This window comes from Microcaecilia unicolor, chromosome 1 (genome assembly GCF_901765095.1).
Source record: "Microcaecilia unicolor chromosome 1, aMicUni1.1, whole genome shotgun sequence".
In the NCBI taxonomy this organism is placed as follows: domain Eukaryota; kingdom Metazoa; phylum Chordata; class Amphibia; order Gymnophiona; family Siphonopidae; genus Microcaecilia; species Microcaecilia unicolor.
In genome coordinates this window covers 492,655,046-492,678,070 of record NC_044031.1, presented here as the reverse complement: position 1 = coordinate 492,678,070, position 23,025 = coordinate 492,655,046, and the positions used below count along the sequence as shown (strand labels likewise).

General features: G+C 40.5%; 1 protein-coding gene across 1 annotated transcript in view; it reads right to left on the bottom strand.

The window, feature by feature from the left end:
- Nucleotides 1-216: 216 nt before the first annotated feature.
- Nucleotides 217-23,025, bottom strand: part of RGS20 (regulator of G protein signaling 20) — a 35,087-nt gene continuing 12,278 nt past the window's right edge. Inside the window, exons 2-4 of the mRNA XM_030190145.1 lie at nucleotides 9,567-9,653; nucleotides 4,670-4,904; nucleotides 217-405 (exon numbers count right to left, since the gene is read on the bottom strand). Of these exons, the coding sequence (XP_030046005.1) occupies nucleotides 217-405; nucleotides 4,670-4,904; nucleotides 9,567-9,653 (511 nt within the window). The remainder of the gene's footprint in view (nucleotides 406-4,669; nucleotides 4,905-9,566; nucleotides 9,654-23,025) is intronic.

Here is a 23,025-nt window from a genome sequence, read left to right as displayed (position 1 = left end):
AAGCCCTCTGCAGAAGAAAAATGTTTAAAAGTCCATATTAAAATATGCCTGAGTATTACTTTCAGGTGAAGATCCTACTAGCTCTAAACTCCCTGCCACAGATAGTGCCCATTTGTTTTTGTTTTTTTTTCAAAATTAGTTTTAAATAAATAAATAAATAAATAAAATAAATAAATACATAAAAAAACAAAACAAATCAAAAAAGAGAGAAAATTCCTAAGATTCAATGGTAGTTTCTGACAAGGACTGAAGGAGGTCCTTGAAGATTGCAGAGTTCATAAACCGTGGGTACGAGTCTCTGTGCATTAGTGTGTAAATCTGAAGCTGTGCATCATCGAAAGTGTGTTGCGTTGGCTCAAGCATATTCCTGTTGATGACTTCCCTCACTCTGGAGTCCAGGCTGACCTAAGTAGGAAAGGAGAAAATGTCACAATGGATAGAAGAGCCTTAGGGAAGAGAGACTTCCCTCCATGATACCTCCGTCTGTGAATCACTGCAGCTTATTCATATATCATCTTTTGTTCCATAAAATGGGGGGGGGGGGATAGGGGGGTTAACACACTTACCCCCAGATTCTATATATGGCACGCTGAGTCGCATGTGTAAATTTGGACACGCATCCAATTTGCACGTGCAACTTAATGGAACAACGAGCCAATCAGCACTGATAATTGGGCAATAACAAGGAATTATCGTCACTAATTGTCAATAATTAAAATTTATGCATGCATCTTTTTAGGCATATTCTATAAAGAGATGCACGTATATTCTAGTGCTTGGATCTGAAAAGGGGCATGGCCATGGGAGGGGCATGGTCGGGTCTGGGGCATTCCTAAAATTTATGCACGTTGTTATAGAATTAGCGGGATCCGTGCCTTATTTTTGGTGGAGGTTTACACCAGGTTTTCATTGGTGTAAATGGTTGTACCTAAAAGCAGTTGCGGTTTCCAGCACTTTAAGTGTGGTGTATAGAATACTGCTAAGCACTATATATTTTGGCGCTGTTTCTTTAAGTGTCATTTATAGAATGTAGTCCTTAGTACAAAATGATTATGTATACATCATACAACCAAATACTTAAAGATAGATGATCAGAATGCCCAATCTTGATATTTGTCTTTACAAAATATATTAGTAATAATATGGTTGAATAAAAAAAAATAATGGGCTAGATTCTATATATCATGCTGAGATTTCCACGTGGAAATTGAAGCATATTCTATAAAGTATGCTTTAATTTTAGGGTACTTATTAGAATATACTGAGCGCTGGTCCACGCAACTAAGTTTAGTTGCGCTCAATTAAGCCAACTAAAACCTGGTGTAAATCCAAAATTAGGCGCAGAGCGGGTCTATTCCATAACAATGTGCATAGATTTTAGAAATGCCCATAACCCACCCATTCCACGCCCATAACCATACTCACTTTTCATCTATGCAACTTAGAATTTATGTGCACTATGTTACAGAATATGCTTATCAAGTAGTGTGTGTAAATTCTAATCAATGCCAATTAGTGTTGATAATTGCTTGCTAAGAAAGAATTATCAGCACTGATTAGCTTGTTAACTAATTAAGGGGCCCTTTTACAGAGCGGCGGTAAGCTCAATCGCTCGCTCTTTTGGGACTACCTCTGACCCAACGTGGCCGGTGGTGGCAGTCCTTCCCCAAGCGCTCAACATTTCCGTGGGAAAAAAGAAAACCCCAAGAAATGGCTTGCGTGGCGATAATCCGGCGGTAACTGGGCATCACCGTGCGCTGCCCGGTTATCGCCGGTTAGCGTGGGTCGGAAGCCCTTATCACCACCATAATAGGTGGTGGTAAAGGCTTCCCATTGCATTGCCATGTGGTTAGAATTTTCTTACCACATGGCCATGTGTGCCTGGGGTCTTTTTAACTGTTGCGATAAAAAGGGCTCTGGCACGCATAAAAAACAGCCCCCACCACCACAGCAGGGTCCTTTTCCCCACAGCTTGTTAAAAGGACCCCTTAGCTATGTGCGTTCTTATGGAATATGTATCCATTTCCACATGGAAATCTCAGCACGATAGAATCCTGGGGAATACGGGTAGATCAATCTCAGCAAGGGTTCCATTTTGTAAGGGTGTTTCTTATATAAAAAGGAAATTCTGAGGGCTCAGTGCCTAACATTAGAGAAATCTCAATTTATTATGCATTTTGGGTATGTGTAGCAGTACAGAGAGGGAAATGACTATAGGAGTTTAGGATGGACAGGAAGTTTTAAAATGAGAGGTTACGTAAGAAGCTCCAAGGGCCTGTCTCTGGAGCAGTGTCAGGGAAAGCATGTTAAATACATGGCATGTGCTCCCAGGGCAGGTAATAGAGGTTAGGCCTGTAGCAAAAGTCAAGAAGGTTTGGGATAAGCATAGATAATATTTAAGAAGAAAGTTATCAATGTTATTTTACCTCGTCAGGTTATTTTATTATTATTATTTATTACATTTGTACCCCACGCTTTCCCACACATGGCAGGCACAAGGTTTCATTGCATAACATGGGAACCTGTTAAAACAGCATGACTTCTGGTAAAATAACCCATCTTAAGAGTAGCTCACTTTGATTACTTACCCCCATTGATCTAGATTTATATATCATGCCTAAAAATTTGGCACCGAAATGAAATTCACCTATGCACATTTTATAAAGTTCACTTTAATGTAGGCGTGCTTTTTAGAATAAGCCTAAATTTCTGTGAAGTTTCTAGAATACGCTGAGCGCCAGTGGGCAGTTACGCCAAGTAAAACCTGGGCTAAATGCCAATACCTTTAATTAGGTGTGGACCGGGTGTATTCTATAACAACGTGCATAGATTCAAGAAATGCCCACGACCTGCCTATCCACGACCTGCCTATTCCACATCCATGGTTGCACCCACTTTTCAACTAAGTGACTTAGGGCACCTTTTACTAAGCTGCGGTAAAAGTGGCTTGCGATAGTGTAGGTGCGGGTTTTGGGTGCACGCGGAAATATTTTTCAGCGCACGTACCAAAAATACGTTTTAAAACTTTTTGCCAAAAATGGATGTGCGGCAAAATCAAAATTGCTGCATGTCCATTTTGGGTGTCTGACCTTACCGCCAGCCATATACCTAGTGGTAAGAAATCTGTGTGGTAATGACCTACGCACGTCCGATGCCACTTGGCGCGCGTCTCCTACATGCGTCCGAAAATAACAAATATTTTCCAGATGTGCGTAGTGGGTGCATGCCAAAAATGAAATTACCGCAAGAGGCATGCGGTAGTTGGCGGTAAGTTCATTTTGGCGCATGTTGGGCAAGAGTAGAGCCTTACGTGCCATGTTATAGAATATGCTTAGACAGTTCTGGATGTAAATTCTAATTAATGCCAATTAGCATCAATAATTGCTTGTTATTTGGCAATTATCAACACTGACTGACTTCTTAACCCATTAGGTTATGTGCATTTTATGGAATATGCTTCAATTTCCACACAGAAATCTCAGCACAATATATAAAATCCGAGGGACAATGTCTTGGATCAGGCATGACATCTTATATTCTATGGCTGACAGCTGAGATACTGCATATCCTTAGCAGAGTGAACACAAGCAACTGGGCAGACTGCAAGGGACAATAGCTCATTTTCTGTGGTCATCTTTTATTAATCAACTGGCATTTGATTCCAATTCCAAAGCTTCTTATGTGAGACCTATTTTATTTTTATTTTTGTTACAATTGTACCCCGTGCTTTCCCACTCATGGCAGGCTCAATGCGGCTTACATGGGGCAATGGAGGGTTAAGTGACTTGCCCAGAGTCACAAGGAGCTGCCTGTGCCTGAAGCAGAAGTCGGCCCTTGCAGATCATCAATGTGGCCGCGCAGGCTTCTGCTTCTGTGAGTCTGTCAGACTCACAGAAACAGAAGCCTGCGCAGTCTTCTACATGGAATGTTGCTAGTGGAGTAGCAACATTCCATGTAGAATCTCCAATAGTAGCAACATTCCATGTAGAATCTCCAATAGTATCTATTTTATTTTTGTTACATTTGTACCCTGCGCTTTCCCACTCATGGCAGGCTCAATGCGGCTTACATGGGGCAATGGAGGGTTAATTGACTTGCCCAGAGTCACAAGGAGCTGCCTGTGCCGGGAATCGAACTCAGTTCCTCAGTTCCCCAGGACCAAAGTCCACCACCCTAACCACTAGGCCACTCCTCCCCTGGTTCTTTTTTTATGATCAAATGGGGTAATAGGAATTTACATGAAAATGCAGTTGATGTTAGAAGTCATTCAGCCCTTCCTGGTCCACTAAGTTTGATCATTTCTGCCTGATTTCCATGCTGCCTCAGGTCTTATTTAATCTATGGTTAATCTATGGTTTTTTTTTTAACCTTCTTCCTGCTACTGTCTGTCCAGGGCATTCTTGAATTCTGCTATTCTTTTTGCTTCTACTATAGCTGTTTACTCTCTTCTTCCTTACCACTTCATATGATGACTCCTGGCTTCCATGCATTATTTTGGTAGTCTGTCATTGAAATGCTTCATTAATGTCCTTCTGGAGATGTGGTCTCAGAGGAAGACACTACTCAGGTATGCATAACAACTGTTTATTATTTTTTTTTTTATTCTGCTTCCAACAGAGATGTTAAATTTCTCTGTCTGGGGATAGGATGGAATGAAATAAACACAAACCTCTTTAGGAGACAGGATGGAGATATAATCTTCATATATTAGCCTTGCTTTTTCCTCAATTATATTTTTGTTGGCTTCCTGCTTTAGATCTTCACAGGCCATCCAGAAAAGCATATTCTCCTCACTGAATTCTGTTCGCAAAAATTCCCGGAAAGCATTTCTGCCCCCAGGAGTGTTCATTAATGAGTCGAATGACTGCGCCCAGGAGTTTACGTCTTCAAGTGTAGGAGCTGGGCTTTTTCATTTTGAAGTGTAGTGGTCAGCAGCCATGGAGAAAGGAAAGACAGAAAGAAAAAGGAAATATTAATTTAATAACCTTGTTGCTTTATACCAACTAATGAAAAGGTCACTACTTATTGTGCCAAATATTTGGCCTCAGCTGAGGTGATGCAGGCTTACTTCAGACTTGGCAGGTCAAAACGTTGCCTAGCCCCACACAGATATCATTTATAATACCAGTCAGAGGGTTCCTTTTACAAAGCCGTGGTAGTGTTTACTGTGTGCTGGGCTTCGCCACATTTGGCACACCGTTAATCGCTAGCGCGGCTTTGTAAAAGGAGCCCAGAATCAGCTAATCTGTCTGATTTCGTTATACATTTCAGTTGAGGTTTTTTTTTCTCTACATAAGGTAGACGTAGAGTGAGCTCACAGAGAATGCTGTTTCATTTCATGAAACGTTAGCTTAATTTTTGACTATTAAAAGTTCATCAGTGTTTTCCCATGATGCTCACTTAAGTCAATATGTCACAGTTATGGTACAGCATAATTCCAATTTTTAGGTACATGTCCAAAGAACTGGCTGAAAGCACCTGTCCTGAAGTGTGAAATAATTACGTTTAACAGAAGTGCTAAGTTTGTTCTAGTTTTGCAAAGATTAACATGGTTTTTTATTTACTTGCTAGAGGTACAATAGTGCTGGGGAGCATTATGTAGAGCACAGGGAGACCACGTATGCCAAGGTAAAATATTAATATTTATTAACTGGTTCATTTTTTATAGGCTATTTCCATGCTCCTGTATGTTAAACAGTTTCTGGAAATGATCATCAGTCCTTTCTACCCAGTTTAGCCCTCATTTGCATTTTCTATTGTGCATTTGGAATAGGTTTCAAACCAGATTTAGATGCAATTAATAACATGCAATCTCATATGCAGTTCCCAAACTCCCCAAGTAAACAAGTTAACCCTCGGATTCTATATAGGTAGCCCAGGTTTGAGCGCAGATCCCAGATGTGCGCATAAACTAATTACTCAATTAGGCGCTATGAATCAGTTATTGGAGCTGATTGACAGTAATTAGGAGTTATGCGCATCTGCCCTATGCTCTATTCTATAAAATGCATGCCTAAATTTCATAGCATGCAACTTAAAAGGGGGTTTGGCCATGGGAGGGGCATGGGCAGGTCTGGGGTGTTTCCAGAAACTAGGCATCATGTTATAGAATACTTGGAGTTACTTGCCCAACTGCCATCAATTAGGCACAAAGATTTATATCAGATTTCAGCAGGTGTAAGTCCTCCCATCCAAAGCTGGGCACAGGAATCTGCACTATGCACTATTCTATAAAGATTACTTAGCGCTAAACAACTTTTATAGAATTGGATCTTAATGGTGCCTAACTGTGGGTGCCATTACTGAATCTGGCTCTAAATGAACATGTGTAAATGCATAAATATATAATAAAGAAAATCCAGGGTGACAAATGATTAGGGGCAAAAAGGAAATGGGACTTGATATACCGCCTTTCTGAGGTTTTTGCAACTACATTCAAAGCAGTTTACATATATTCAGGTACTTATTTTTGTACCAGGGGCAATGGAGGGTTAAGTGACTTACCCGGAGTCACAAGGAGCTGCAGTGGGAATCGAACTCAGTTCCCCAGGATCAAAGTCCACTGCATGACAATATGTGGCCTAATGGTTAGTACAGTAGACTTTGATCCTAGTATCCTGGATTTGATTTTCACTGCAGCTCTTTGTGACCCTGGGCAAGTCACTTAACCCTCCACTGCCTCAGGTACAAAAACAAAGATTGTGAGCCCTCTAGGGACAGAGATAGTACATGCTTATAACTGGATTGTAAGCCACATTGAACTTGAACTCTTGTTTGGGATAATGTGGGATACAAATGTCATACTAAATAAATAAATAAAAATTGCAGCTCACCATTATTAACTTTCTCGCCTCTCCACTCCCAGCGAGGCCTCCCTTTGTCATCTGGACAAACTATACAACTCACTGAAATGTTTAGCTATTTATTAGTTTTTCAATCTCTGCCAAAGGTTGAAAGTTCTGCGGCTAATGATATGCAAATAGATTATCAGCAGAACAAGCAGATTTTAGGCTTTTTTTTGTAATGGAAAACAACTTACTTGAATCTTTCCACTGCAGAATTTGGTGTTAAAATTTTGAATGAATTGAGGAGCAGGTGTCTAATGTTGGAAGAACATATGAAAATGACTGCAAAGTTTCTGCATTTTTTTCACAGTTCCAGGGCACTTTTATCAACTAAAATCTATGGCAAAATACGTAGGTGGATTTTGCAGACAATTCCTACATTTCTGTGGGAACTGGAAATTTCACATTTTAAGCATTCTATCACTTCTGAAAAGCTCATCTTAAGCCATTTGGCAGCTGTATCCACTTTACATTCTACTCAGTCACCAATCCCCGGATACTATATAGTGTGCCTAGCATTCTGCACCAAAATCCAATCGTATTCTATAACACCTTGCATCACTTAATTGGCTTAACAAGCCAATCAGCGTTAACAGCACTTAGGAAGCAATAATGAGCACTAATTGGCAATAATTAGAATTTAGGCTCACAAATCTCTAAGTGTATTCTGTAACACAGTGTGCCTAAATTTTAATGCGTGCATGCAAAAAGGGGTTTGTTTGAAGGCGTGGAAATGGGTGATTTGTGGGCATTTGAAAATTTATATGCGTTATTATAAAATATGGCCCTCTGTGCCTAAATCTATGCCCTGGGATTTACACCATATTTTTGTTGGTGTAAATGGATGTGTGTAGTTTTACGCACTAGGATATCAACTAAGCGTATTCTCTATACTGTGCCTAAATCTAGGTGCCGCTTATAGAATACGCTTAGGCAGAAATGTTTTCTGCGTGGATTTTTAAGTGTCATATATAGAATCTGGCCCCAAAGGTCTGCGAAAAGGTCTCCATAATAACCCTTAAAGGTTCATTTTACATAGAATGTCAAGGAAGGGATTGGAACATTGGGATGCTCACAATTCACTTATTATTTTACAAACAGGATGCTAGCAAGTATGTATGTATTTGCCAGCATGTACAGTGGGATCAGTCATTTTAGAAAAAATAAGTTTAAAAAACAGGCAACATCATTTGGGGCTCCATATGTGGATGCCCTGTCATCTATATATGTAGGTGCAATCTCACAATATATAAGTAAGTATTAATCCTCAAATGAACCTTTTCCAGAGACGGGAAGGCAGTAGAACTAGAGTACATGAATCGAGGTTGAAGGGGGGCAGACTCAGGAGTAATATCAGGAAGTATTTTTTCAAGGAAAGGGTGGTAGTTACATGGAATGCCCTCCCGCGGATGGTGGTGGAGATGAAAACGGTAACGGAATTCAAACATGCGTGAGATAAACACAAAGGAATCCTGTTTAGAAGGAATGGATCTACGGAATCTTAGCAGAGAATGGGTGGCGACGCCAGTAATTGGAGAGTAAAACCAGTGCTGGGTGGACTTCTACGGTCTGCGCCCTGATCGTGACTGAATAAATATGGGTGGGCTGGAGTGTAAATCTTAAGGGGCTTTGACATTAGTTTCAGAACTTTTAGTACAGGAACAGTGCTCTGAGAAAGGAAGGGACAAATCAAACTCGGATATACATATAAAGTATCACATACCATGTAAAATGAGTTTATTTTGTTGGGCAGACTGGATGGACCATTCAGGTCTTTATCTGCCGTCATTTACTATGTTATTTGCTGGCATTTATTTATTTGTGACATTTATATCCCACATTATCCCAAACATGTTTGAGTTCAATGCGGTTTACAATAAACAGTATAGGATACATAACAAAGAATAATGCATAAGAAAGTAATTTGTTGTAAGAATCCAATTTTACAATACAGCATCATAAACATACTGGGAAAGCTATGGATGTTTAACATTTAGAAAATCTGTTATGAATGAGAAATTGTACATGAAGCAAAGAGAAAGTTAATGGCAAATAGAGTAATAACCAATTCAGGTAATAATTAGTTGTTTGAGATATGGTTGTTCTTTGTGATGGTTTGTTTGAATAGGAACGATTTGAGGATTTTATGTGAAAGAGTAGCTAGTTAAGTTGCTGAGTAAAATAACTCTTTTTATTGAATTTTTGAGGTGTTGTTAGACCTCATATAGGTTAATAAAATTGCCCTGTCAATCACAAGTGGAGACCCCAGGTCCAAATGTTCAGGTAGCTGGCATTTGTGAATGTCTCAGAGAAGGTACAGAAACCAGCAAGGAATACATGTATTCTTCCTACACATACAGTTTGTTGGCTCACTCAAGCTACACCTAGTGACTTTCTAAAAAGCACTATTTACATGTATATGTAATCCATGCACACACACACACACACATGCTGTTTCCATGTGTAGATGCTTTTTAAAATGACCTCAGTCTCAAGTGCAAGAACCATATTTGATAACTGAGCTATGATCTTCCAGCTTGCAACAGACAGCACTAATGGTTATGCATTTGCTTCAGCTCTTCATTGCTAACTAGTAAACTATTGCTACAGTAATTTTAATCCGCTAGGAAAGAGGTGGTTATGCCTGACATGCATCTGGCCACTGATGATTCAGCTTTAGCTGTTGAAAATGAATCCTCTAATTGATGTGCAAAAATCTACCTTTCTTCACAGTTTGGGATGCCTTCAACTCGGATTTCATTGGATGGTTTCCTTGCTCTCTCCTCTTCTTGGTTCCTAACAGTAAGACTGAAAAATACAAACAGATGTATATGTGAAAGAATATTTGGCATGAAAAACAGCAATTGCAGACAATATATATTCAACCTTAGACTGCTATACTTTAATATTTCAGTGTGCTTATATAAATCCTATTCTATGGTATATGCTGTTTCCACCTGAAGTGTAGTCTTTATTTTCCCCAAATATATAATTTAAAACTAGTTTTAAACTGATTTCACATTGGTTTCAAATCAAATTGGTGAACAGAGTTAAATAAGAAATCTCTAGCATGTTGCTGGAATTAGAAAGCTGTCATCAGGTCACTGCTCACTCAGATTTCTGTGCCCTGTTTCCTGAAAACTGTTCTCTGATCTGAGCTTTTATTTTTTTCCCCTAACATAAGCAAGACAAATGCTCATGTGTTTGGAAAAGTTGTGTATAATGTGGGTCATTTGTCTACTTAATTTCTGCTAAATTGGTGATTCTGTTTAATCTACAAATTGCCTCTGTTTGGGAGTTCAGCACATCTACATTTTCCTTTCTAAGAGCATGTCCCAGATGCTTCTAAACAAACACAGAGATTCATGGCAGGAAATGTGGCACAGCCCCTGAGATCCTCTCCATCTCTGGAGAGGTTGTGTCTGCACTTGCCTCTGCTATGGAAACTGCTGCTTCTGGGAGACTTGTTCCCATAAGTTTATCGTTTATTATTACATTTGCTATATTGCTGAACTGTCCAGGAGCCTCTTAGACTCTCAAGGCACTCTGTTGGAGTTTAAAGAGGTGTCAGTCTGAGCTGATCAGTTCCATTTTGAGTGGAGGAGTGGCTTGGAAGCATGTTGGGAAACCAAGGTTCAGATTCTGCATTTCCCATGGATTTTGCTTGTGACCATTGGCAAGTCACTTCTGCTTTCATCACCTCAGGTGTTTTGTTTGTTAATTTTGTTTGTTATAATTGCTGTTGATGTTTTTTTGTGAACCACCTAGAACCTTGGCTGGTTTTCTGGATATCCCTAATGAATATGCATGAAGGAGATCTGCATGTCTATTACCTCTATTGAATGCAAACTCAGCCTGTTGACAGCTCTTGAGGACTGGAAGTGAAAACCAAAGGCTCAGAACCTTGGTGAGTAGGCAGTCAAAAAGACCACCACATAAATAAATGAATAAACTAGATTGTGAATCCATATGTACCTGAATACAACTCATCATGAGCTTGAAGTTGGAAAAGGTGAGTGATACTGTAGATCTAAAATTACATTACATTACAATAACATTTATACTCTGCATTTACCTATCAGTTCAATGCAGATTACAATAAGAGCAACCAGTTGATTTAACTGGAAAATTAAAAAATTAAAGTAAACTGAGAAAATTACAAAATTAGAGTATACTCAAAATTTAATTACCTAAATAATGAGTTAAAAGATAGGCTTTCAGTTTCTTTCTAAACGTTATATAATTTGTTTCTAATCTAACCCCATTTGATAGTAGATGCCAGATTTTAGCTGACTGTTATGCATTTGTTTATACTTCACCTGAGACACAGAGGGAAAATTGAGTCTTTCAGCATGAGACATTTCCTTAATGACGAGCACGATAGCACAGATATAAATGGTTCAGAGGCAAAACCATAAATAACATTAAATATTAATACATATAATTTGAACAGTATCCTTGCTTCAATAGGAAGACAATGCAACTGTTTAAAGCAGAGGCATCACTCTATCCCATTTTGAATGGGATAGGGCCTTGCTGAAGTATTTTGGAGTGTCTGCAATCAGCGTTACAAAAATTTAGAACACCCAACATGAAGAAGATTGCAATAATCAAGCTGACTTAATATAGCTGCTTGAACAACCAGTGCAAACTGTTCAAAAGAAAGATATTTTCTTATCCTTCTCAGTTGTCTCAATTTCTATCAGATTCTTTTTGTTAATGAATTTAACTGACTTTCAAACGATAACATTGGATCTAGTTAGACCCCAAGAACTTTTAATCCTGACTCATTCTTCAAACTAAAGAAAGAATATTATTTTTAATTGGTGGGGTCACTGTACCCAACCACATCAGTTTAGTCTTCTCTGCATTTAGCTTAAGACAATATGTACAAGCCCAAGCTTCTACGGTGTCCATACAGTTCTGAACCAGTAATGTTGGAATTAACTTCTTACTCTCAACTGGGATAAGAAGCGTAATGTCATCTGCATAAATATAATAATTCACTCTCTTTAGACACAAAAATGTAACTAAAGAACTCATCATTACTTTAAATAATATGTGATCTGCCACATTTACAACATGCACCGTCACCATCGGCAGTCTGCTTTCTGCTCCCCCAGCACCTTCAAACTGGCTACGTTTCTGCAGTCACGTTTCTTTGGAGGAAGCCTAATTTTTGTGTGCCAGAGACAGAGCTCTTAGTCCTCCTGTCCCACCACCACCTGCCACCCCACAACATCTCTATAAGGGCATGGAGATCCATTAGAGGTAACCTGGAAAAGTGAGTGTGAAGCATTGCCCAACCGGATCACAGCACCAATCATGTGCAAGCACCATAAATAGGCAGGGTCACATACAGTGAGTTCCCTTTGTTGTTACAATACACGTTATTGAAATTTTCATAAGAATGAATTAAAAAAAACATAGGAGACAGCAGAATGTCCAGAATATTAAATGACAAGTAATTATGGAGGCCCTCCACCAACCATTCAATGCTGAAATGAGGGCCTGCACATATCTGTACCCCTCCTCCCCAGCGCCAGCATACTGCCCCATGCCTACATGCTGATGGGAATGTTGGCATCTGCTGACTAAGGTACATTGAACCATCCCAAAGCACACCTGGTTTACCCCACTGCCCATCTCCACCTCCCAGCACCAGTGCACATGCTCAACAGAAAGGCCACCATGCCACCCTCTGTCCCCATGGCAACCTCAGCTCAAACAGCACCTGTGCCTGTATACTGCATACCCACCCCCTCATGCCTCCCCAATTTTGTGGTGTATCAAATGAATGGAACAAATAAAATAAATAAAAACATATAATGAAAAAAATTATGTATGTAACTCCTTGAAGGTCCATCATTTGAACTCTGTCTCCACCAAACGGTGTTTTCCAGGCGATTTGGCATACACAGGGACTTTGAGGTACACAGGCACTGCTACAGGAAGTACGGCGGGAAGACCCAGGCCTCATCCCGGTGAATGAGGGAGCGCCTCAGAGTCTGACATAAGTATCTATGATATTGCACCCTTTTAAAAGCACTGTCCTGGATCAAGGCCTGAGTATGCAGCTACCCCCATTACAGTGTCCCTGCAGAGGCGTAGTTTGGAGGGGCAAGGGGGGCATTGCCCCCAAACGCAGGGCCGGTGAAATGGTGCAGGCAGCTCTCGGACTCTCCTTCCTACCCTCAGCTCCCCGATAGCCTTCCTCTTCGTTCCTTCCTTCCCCCCCACGCGTTTAAACCTTTTATTTTCAGTCGCAGTGACAACAGTGAAGACGACAACACAGCAGGCTCACCTCCAGCTTTTCCCTTCTCTCACTCAGTGTCCCACCTTCCTGCGATGATGTATTTCCTATGTCCGCGAGGAAATTGTTTTCCTATCCATTATTGCAAAAAATGTACATCATGTAACACCGCCCATCTCATGCCCACTCTCAAAACATTTTTCTTTCGATGAATATCGGACATAAACATTCTTTTTGTTCGATTATATGGTTTATACGTTTCATGTGAGAAACATGTCCATCTGCCCTTATGCCATTTTTTGCTCATTTTTTTCTTTTGATTATAATCCCTTATGTATTTTATTATATTCACTGGTGCTAACATATTTAGATTACTGTAATTCTCTATTCAAGGGAATTCAACATGTCACTTGCAACTTCAGTGCACTGTAGGTCTTGTGCATAAAATTTATTACTCTGGTACTCTGCACTTTTTATCTGATCTACTGAAATCCTACTCAACTGCTAGAGTGCTATGATCTGCTTAACAAAACTGGTTAGTTATACCCTCATTTAGGGCCTCTTTTACCAAAGTGCACTAACGATTCCTCTGCAGCAAATACGAGGCAGCCCATTCGAATTAAATGGGCTATGTTACACTTGCTGCACCAGGAATCAGTAGTGCAGTTTAGTAAAAGGGGCCCTTAGATACATCTTTTTGAATACTATTTTTGATTTGATCTTTGGTGTAGTGGGGCCCACTATTTATGCTAGAGTCTCCTATCTAGCTTTCAGCAAAGGATCTATTGATGCCTTTGAGGAGCCAACCTAATTCATATTGAGCACTAAGGTGATGGTGCTTATGCCAGGATGAGGCTTGGAATATGCAGCTTCTTTTAATTCCAATTTCTGTTCCCCTTTTTGTAATCTATTTTGTTTTGTTAAACCACTGAGAAGGAATATTGACTGGTGGTATCAAATATAAATGAAATTTGGGAAACTTGAAACTTGGGGGTAACATGGCTCAAGGTAGGTGAGCCCTTGGGCTGTAGTCACGAGTATGCTGCCTACCCAAACTGAAGGCTAGGCAGGCTCCGGCTGGCGGCAGGGAGTCACACTCCTGCGGAGACTAGACCAGAGAGTGGCTCTTACAAGAACGGCTCTTACAACACAGACTGGAACAAGGCTGGAATAGGACTGGATCAAGGCAGAAACGGGACCAGAACAAGGCTGGAACACACACTAGACCAGGCTAGGCAATCTGTTGCAAAGGCAATGGATTAGAGTCAGGAACTTCTTTATATACTACCAGACAGGAAGTGATGACATCAGTCAGCACCCTCTTGCAGGACTATAAAGGAAGTACTGAGTTTCTGGGAAGTAAATCAGACTCTTCTGGCATTGATTGCTGCTGGAGACCACGGAAAACAGGTGAGGGGCGTGACAGGGGCACAAATTCAAGATCCAATCCCATCTTTCAAGTTGCTTCTCATTTTATTTTTATTTTTTATGTTTACCTCATTTCACATAAAGGAAAAAAAATAGACCACAAAGGAAATACAAAAAGTACAGTGGTGGAAATAAGTATTTGATCCCTTGCTGATTTTGTAAGTTTGCCCACTGACAAAGACATGAGCAGCCCATAATTGAAGGGTAGGTTATTGGTAACAGTGAGAGATAGCACATCACAAATTAAATCCGGAAAATCACATTGTGGAAAGTATATGAATTTATTTGCATTCTGCAGAGGGAAATAAGTATTTGATCCCCCACCAACCAGTAAGAGATCTGGCCCCTACAGACCAGGTAGATGCTCCAAATCAACTCGTTACCTGCATGACAGACAGCTGTCGGCAATGGTCACCTGTATGAAAGACACCTGTCCACAGACTCAGTGAATCAGTCAGACTCTAACCTCTACAAAATGGCCAAGAGCAAGGAGCTGTCTAAGGATGTCAGGGACAAGATCATATACCTGCACAAGGCTGGAATGGGCTACAAAACCATCAGTAAGACGCTGGGCGAGAAGGAGACAACTGTTGGTGCCATAGTAAGAAAATGGAAGAAGTACAAAATGACTGTCAATCGACAAAGATCTGGGGCTCCACGCAAAATCTCACCTCGTGGGGTATCCTTGATCATGAGGAAGGTTAGAAATCAGCCTACAACTACAAGGGGGGAACTTGTCAATGATCTCAAGGCAGCTGGGACCACTGTCACCACGAAAACCATTGGTAACACATTACGACATAACGGATTGCAATCCTGCAGTGCCCGCAAGGTCCCCCTGCTCCGGAAGGCACATGTGACGGCCCGTCTGAAGTTTGCCAGTGAACACCTGGATGATGCCGAGAGTGATTGGGAGAAGGTGCTGTGGTCAGATGAGACAAAAATTGAGCTCTTTGGCATGAACTCAACTCGCCGTGTTTGGAGGAAGAGAAATGCTGCCTATGACCCAAAGAACACCGTCCCCACTGTCAAGCATGGAGGTGGAAATGTTATGTTTTGGGGGTGTTTCTCTGCTAAGGGCACAGGACTACTTCACCGCATCAATGGGAGAATGGATGGGGCCATGTACCGTACAATTCTGAGTGACAACCTCCTTCCCTCCGCCAGGGCCTTAAAAATGGGTCGTGGCTGGGTCTTCCAGCACGACAATGACCCAAAACATACAGCCAAGGCAACAAAGGAGTGGCTCAGGAAGAAGCACATTAGGGTCATGGAGTGGCCTAGCCAGTCACCAGACCTTAATCCCATTGAAAACTTATGGAGGGAGCTGAAGCTGCGAGTTGCCAAGCGACAGCCCAGAACTCTTAATGATTTAGAGATGATCTGCAAAGAGGAGTGGACCAAAATTCCTCCTGACATGTGTGCAAACCTCATCATCAACTACAGAAGACGTCTGACCGCTGTGCTTGCCAACAAGGGTTTTGCCACCAAGTATTAGGTCTTGTTTGCCAGAGGGATTAAATACTTATTTCCCTCTGCAGAATGCAAATAAATTCATATACTTTCCACAATGTGATTTTCCGGATTTAATTTGTGATGTGCTATCTCTCACTGTTACCAATAACCTACCCTTCAATTATGGGCTGCTCATGTCTTTGTCAGTGGGCAAACTTACAAAATCAGCAAGGGATCAAATACTTATTTCCACCACTGTATATAGATCTATGTTATGCATATTTCTTATGGATGTCCTAGGACAGGGTTGGGAAACACTGATTTATATTATGATCTGAGATCCAATTCCTCTGATAATAATTGGGTCTTATGAGACTCTCTCGTTTCACATTCATTAAATATTATCATTCTGTGTCTTCATAATTCCTCAGCTTTATAAGATGGCTCTAGCAAGTCCTGAGGCCAATGTCAGTGCCATTTTAGAGATCAAAAAGGTGGAATCCTGAGCACTGGCCATCACCGTATATATTAGAGCTGTAGTGAATATTCGTATTCAAACAGAACCGGGCCCGAATAGTACACTGAATACATTATTTGCTTTCAGTCAAATAACATTTTTGAAACTAAATACAAATAATAAATGCATTATAAAAAAAAGTTGACACAAATTTCTCTGGTGTCTATGTTGAGCTGGTATCAATTTTCATTTTTACTTTGTTATTTCTGATTGGATCTTTGTATTGTGATGTGAACATTCATATATCATATATCTGCTCTTATATTTTACATACATTTGGCTATTTTAAAATGGTATAATTTAGACCTTTGTAATAGAAGAGCGCTGTTAAATCTTACTTGAAGACAAGGGATAAATGAAGTCTTATATGGAAGTAGTATAGGGTAATGGACAAAGATTCAAGCAAAGCTATATGCAAGGACATTAATTTCTTGTGGCACAGGCCAGTCAAAAAACTTCACAACCTCCACTTTAAATAATCATTTAAAATACAAACATGCTGACAAATATACAAGAATGCTAGTGAAACGTGAGATGCCACTGGATGAAAATGAAAATAAGAATCTGGAAAGCCAACCAAGCTTAAGTGATTTTATATAAGTACATAAGTAATGCCATACTGGGAAAAGACCAAGGGTCCATCGAGCCCAGCATCCTGTCCACGACAGCAGCCAATCCAGGCCAAGGGCACCTGGCAAGCTTCCCAAACGTACAAACATTCTATACATGTTATTCCTGGAATTTTGGATTTTTCCAAGTCCGTTTAGTAGCGGTTTATGGACTTGTCCTTTAGGAAACCGTCCAACCCCTTTTTAAACTCTGCTAAGCTAACCGCCTTCACCACTTTCTCCGGCAATGAATTCCAGAGTTTAATTACACGTTGGGTGAAGAAAAATTTTCTCCGATTTGTTTTAAATTTACTACACTGTAGTTTCATCGCATGCCCCCTAGTCCTAGTATTTTTGGAAAGCGTGAACAGATGCTTCACATCCACCTGTTCCACTCCACTCATTATTTTATATACCTCTATCATGTCTCCCCTCAGCCGTCTCTTCTCCAAGCTGTATAGCCCTAGCCTCCTTAGTCTTTCTTCATAGGGAAGTCATCCCATCCCCGCTATCATTTTAGTCGCCCTTCGCTGCACCTTTTCCAATTCTACTATATCTTTCTTGAGATGCGGTGACCAGAATTGAACACAATACTCAAGGTGCGGTCGCACCATGGAGCGATACAACGGCATTATAACATCCTCACACCTGTTTTCCATACCTTTCCTAATAATACCCAACATTCTATTCGCTTTCTTAGCCGCAGCAGCACACTGAGCAGAAGGTTTCAGTGTGTTATCGACGACGACACCCAGATCCCTTTCTTGGTCCGTAACTCCTAACGTGGAACCTTGCATGACATAGCTATAATTCGGGTTCTTTTTTCCCACATGCATCACCTTGCACTTGCTCACATTAAACATCATCTGCCATTTAGCCGCCCAGTCTCCCAGTCTCGTAAGGTCCTCTTGTAAGTTTTCACAATCCTGTCGCGATTTAACGACTTTGAATAACTTTGTGTCATCAGCAAATTTAATTACCTCGCTAGTTACTCCCATCTCTAAATCATTTATAAATATATTAAAAAGCAGTGGTCCTAGCACGGACCCCTGAGGAACCCCAGTAACTACCCTTCTCCATTGTGAATACTGCCCATTTAACCCCACTCTCTGTTTCCTATCCTTCAACCAGTTTTTAATCCACAATAGGACATTTCCTCCTATCCCATGACCCTCCAATTTCCTCTGTAGCCTTTCATGAGGTACCTTGTCAAACGCCTTTTGAATATCCAGATACACAATATCAACCGACTCCCCTTTGTCCACATGTTTGTTCACTCCTTCAAAGAATTGAAGTAAATTGGTCAGGCAAGATTTCCCCACACAAAAGCCATGCTGACTTGGTCTCAGTAATCCATGTCCTCGGATGTGCTCTGTAATTTTGTTTTTAATAATAGCCTCTACCATTTTCCCCGACACTGACGTCAGACTCACCGGTCTATAATTTCCCGGATCTCCCCTGGAGCCTTTTTTAAAAATGGGCGTTACATTGGCCACCCTCCAATCTTCCGGTACCATGCTCGATTTTAAGAATAAGTTGCATATCACTAGCAGTAGCTCCGCAAGCTCGTTTTTCAGTTCTATCAGTACTCTAGGATGAATACCATCCGGTCCAGGAGATTTGCTACTCTTCAGTTTGCCGAACTGCCCCATTACGTCCTCCAGGTTTACCGTGAAGTCAGTAAGTTTCTCCGACTCGTCCGCTTGAAATACCATTTCCGACACCGGTATCCCATCCAAATCTTCCTCGGTGAAGACCGAAGCAAAGAATTCATTCAGTCTCTCCGCTACATCTTTGTCTTCCTTGATCGCCCCTTTTACCCCTCGGTCATCCAGTGGGTCACTGATATCCCAGAGACCTAGAGGATGTACAATGCTATCAGTGAAATGATAGCCATAGTTGTTCAGCCTTTATCCATTGTTGAAGATATTGACTTAAAAAAGCTAACAGTACAAAAGGGAAAGAAAGGCCCAACAAACCCACCTTAACTAAGAAACGACAACTACTAAAAATCCACGCAACACCAAACACAGATGATCCATTCCAAACAATCCAAGTGGGCTGCATCAATGCCAGATCTGCTGTAAATAAAACGGCAATACTAACAAACTGGATCACATCAGATAACCTTGACCTACTCTTCATTAATGAAACCTGGATCCATGACCAAAAGGACCCTATAATCCTAGACCTGTATCCTCCAGGATACAAAATCACACACTGGACCAGAAAAGAAAAAAGAGGTGGAGGCATAGCACTAATCTATCAATCCCATTTTACAATCGAAACCACTGCCGAGTCCATAACACCCCAACCTGAAATTGCCTCAATCAGAATCCATAACAAAACCCTACGGGATCATCTGAATTGTGTCCTGTTTTACAGACCTCCAGGTAACTGGAAAGAAGGCCAGACTAACTTCATGGACTTCATTTCAAACACATGTGTAACCAACTCCAACATACTAGTACTAGGAGACATTAACCTTCACTTAGAAGACCCAAACTCTATCAACGCACGAGACTGTAAGGAATTCCTCCGCTTATGGGATCTTAAATGGCCACAAATGCAAGCAACCCATGTCAAAGGGCACACACTCGACCTCATCTCACACAAGCTTTCAACAGACCAGAATTTCATAATAACAGATATCAAATGGACAGAAACACCCTGGACCGACCACTACAAACTAAACTTGTCCCTACACTGGAGGAAGAAGGGTTCACAACGAACACAAGAACACACATCCTACAGCACAAGAGGTCAAGTAGACACGAAAACATTCTGGCAACTGATGTACAATAACGAATGGTCAGCACAAACAGAATCCATATACTACCTCATAGAATGGGACAAAAGATGCAAAAGTACACTAGATAAAATAGCACCCTTAGGAACAAGAACTTCACACAGGCATAACTCAATACCATGGTTCAACGACGAACTGAAAAAAACTAAAAACACACTCCAGGAAACTTGAACGAGCATGGAAAAAAATAAAAGATGAACACACAATCAATATATGGAAACAAATACAAAGAAAATACAAATACGCAATAAGGCAGACCAAAAGATCTTACTAAAAAGCTAAAATAGGGACAGATTACAAAGACACAAAGAAATTATACCAACTCGTGAACAAACTCCTAAACACCAACTCGGTCACTACAACGAATGCAGACATCCCATCGGCAGATGAACTTGCTAAGTATTTCAATGAAAAAATCTTAAACCTATGCAATACGCTACCTCAAGCCACCACTGACAGCAACCACTTCCTTAATGAGTTGGACCCCACCACTGGAGTATACCTGGCTGACCGGACTTGGCTAAACTTCGCCCTTCTTACTGTCGAAACAGTTACCCAGGCAATAAGCAGGTTTTCCAACACTCACTGCAAACTAGATACCTGCCCTGGCTATCTAATGAAATCCACCCCTGACCGCTTCATAGAAGACCTCACATCCCACCTAAATTACATGCTTCAGCAAGGTCTCTTCCCCAAGGAAAATGGAAATATCCTACTCACCCCGATACCAAAAGACACCAAGAAAAAAAAACAAATTAAATCACTAACTACCGTCCAGTAGCATCAATCCTGTTAGTAGTCAAACTGATGGAAAGCATGGTAACCAAACAACTTACAGATTATATATACAAATTCTCAATATTACACAAATCACAGTCAGGTTTTCGCCCCCTCCACAGCACTGAAACAGTACTACTCACTCTCCTAGCCAAATTCAAGCAGGAAATAGCAATAGGCAAAAACATCCTTCTCCTCCAATTCAACGTGTCTAGTGCATTTGACATGGTAAATCACAATATATTAATAAGATTATTAGATAAGTTCGGGATTGGTGGAAACGTACTTAACTGGATCAAGGGCTTCCTAACTACAAGAACCTACCAACTAAAATCAAACTCTAGTATATCATCACCGTGGAAAGCAGACTGTGGAGTTCCACAAGGATCACCGCTATCACCAATCCTCTTCAACCTAATGATGACCCCACTAGCCAAGTCCTTATCCACCCTAGGCTTTAACCCTTTCATATATGCAGATAATGTCATAATATACATTCCGTACAAATCCAAACTGACTGAAATCACCAACAAAATCAAACGCAGCTTAAACATCATGGACTCATGGGCAATTGCATTTCAGCTAAAACTCAATAAAGAAAAATCACATTGTCTCATCCTCTCATCCCAACACAGTGCGGACAACCCCACCACTATCAACACCCCAGACTACACCCTTCCTATCTCAGACAGCCTGAAAATCCTTGGCGTTACAATAGACCGTAACTTAACACTAGAGAGCCAAGTGGCATCCACAACAAAGAAAATGTTCCACTCAATGTGGAAACTCAAACATTTGAAACAATTCTTCCCATGGGATATGTTTTGCAACCTGGTACAATCAATGGTACTAAGCCACTTAGACTACTGCAATGGAATTTACGCGGGATGCAAGGAACAGACCTTAAAGAAGCTTCAGACCGCTCAGAACACGACAGCTAGGCTTATATTTGGAAAAACACGATATGAAAGCGCAAAATCCCTCCATGAAAAACTACACTGGCTCCCAAACAAAGAACACAATTGCCTTCAAAATCTGCACCCTGGTTCACAAAATAATCTATAGTGAAGCCCCTGGATACATGACAAACTTGATCGACTTATCAACTAGAAAGACATCAGAATCAACACGAACATATCTAAATCTGCATTACCCAAGCTGCAAAGGCCTCAAATACAAATCAACTTACTTATCCAGCTTTTCCTACATAAGCACACAACTCTGGAAAACATTACCAAAAGCCTTGAAAATGACGCACAACCACCTAAACTTCCAGAAATCACTAAAAACTAATCTATTCAAAAAGGCATACCCTGCTGATCCAACCTAAATGCCTGATCTCTGTGACACAACAAAATTAAAGTACGTAATGGACATAACTCAACTCTTCCGCTGTATGTTTCCCTAAATGTGACTGTGCCACATGAACTTTATCCTACCACAACATCACTTTGTATTTGTTCTCACCGGAGCCGGCAAACGCCCTCCGGTACTATGTAAGTCACATTGAGCCTACAAATATGTGGGAAAATGTGGGATACAAATGTAACAAATAAATAAATAAATAAATAAATAAATAAATAACATTCATTCTAGATACAAAATGCCATCAAGAAAATAATTTTCAGAAAAGGTTATCCCATCAGTGTATAGAAAATGTGCAAAACGCCATTGATAAAACTAAAAGGATTTCCTCCACCAGTTATTCATGGACTTCTGAAAACATGACTGAATCTTTTGTAAATCTTACTGCCCACTTGATCAATGATGACTTCTGGCAAAAGTTTGCTGTTGCATTGTGAATATTCTCAAGGAGATCAATCAGGAGCTCATTTAGTTGAAGCTATGCCAGAAATGCAGGCGTACTGGAGTATTCAGAAAAGCCAAGTTGATGTTGTTTTATGAGAAAATGGGGCTACCATAACAAAAGCCCTGAGAAATGCAGAGGTACATGGCATGAATTGCTTTACTCACACACTCCAATTATGCATTCATTCTTCTTCCATAACAACATTGATTATCATATCAAGAAAGTTAGTTGGACATTTTAAACATTCATCCAACACAAACATCTCGTTTTACATGTGTGAACTGGATCTGCCCCAGTATCAATTTCTGGTCATTGTAACTAGATGGAACTCATCAAATTACATATTGGAAAGTTTGTTAGAGCAAACAAGGGCTATAAATTTCTGAAGTGGAACACAATGGACCTTGATGAACAGTTTGATATCTCTGTTAGAGCCGTTTGAACAGTTAACCCGTGAAATAAATGATTCTTCATCAATTCCTTCTACTCTTTTGCCTGTAGTGAAGTCTTTACTTCTCTGCCT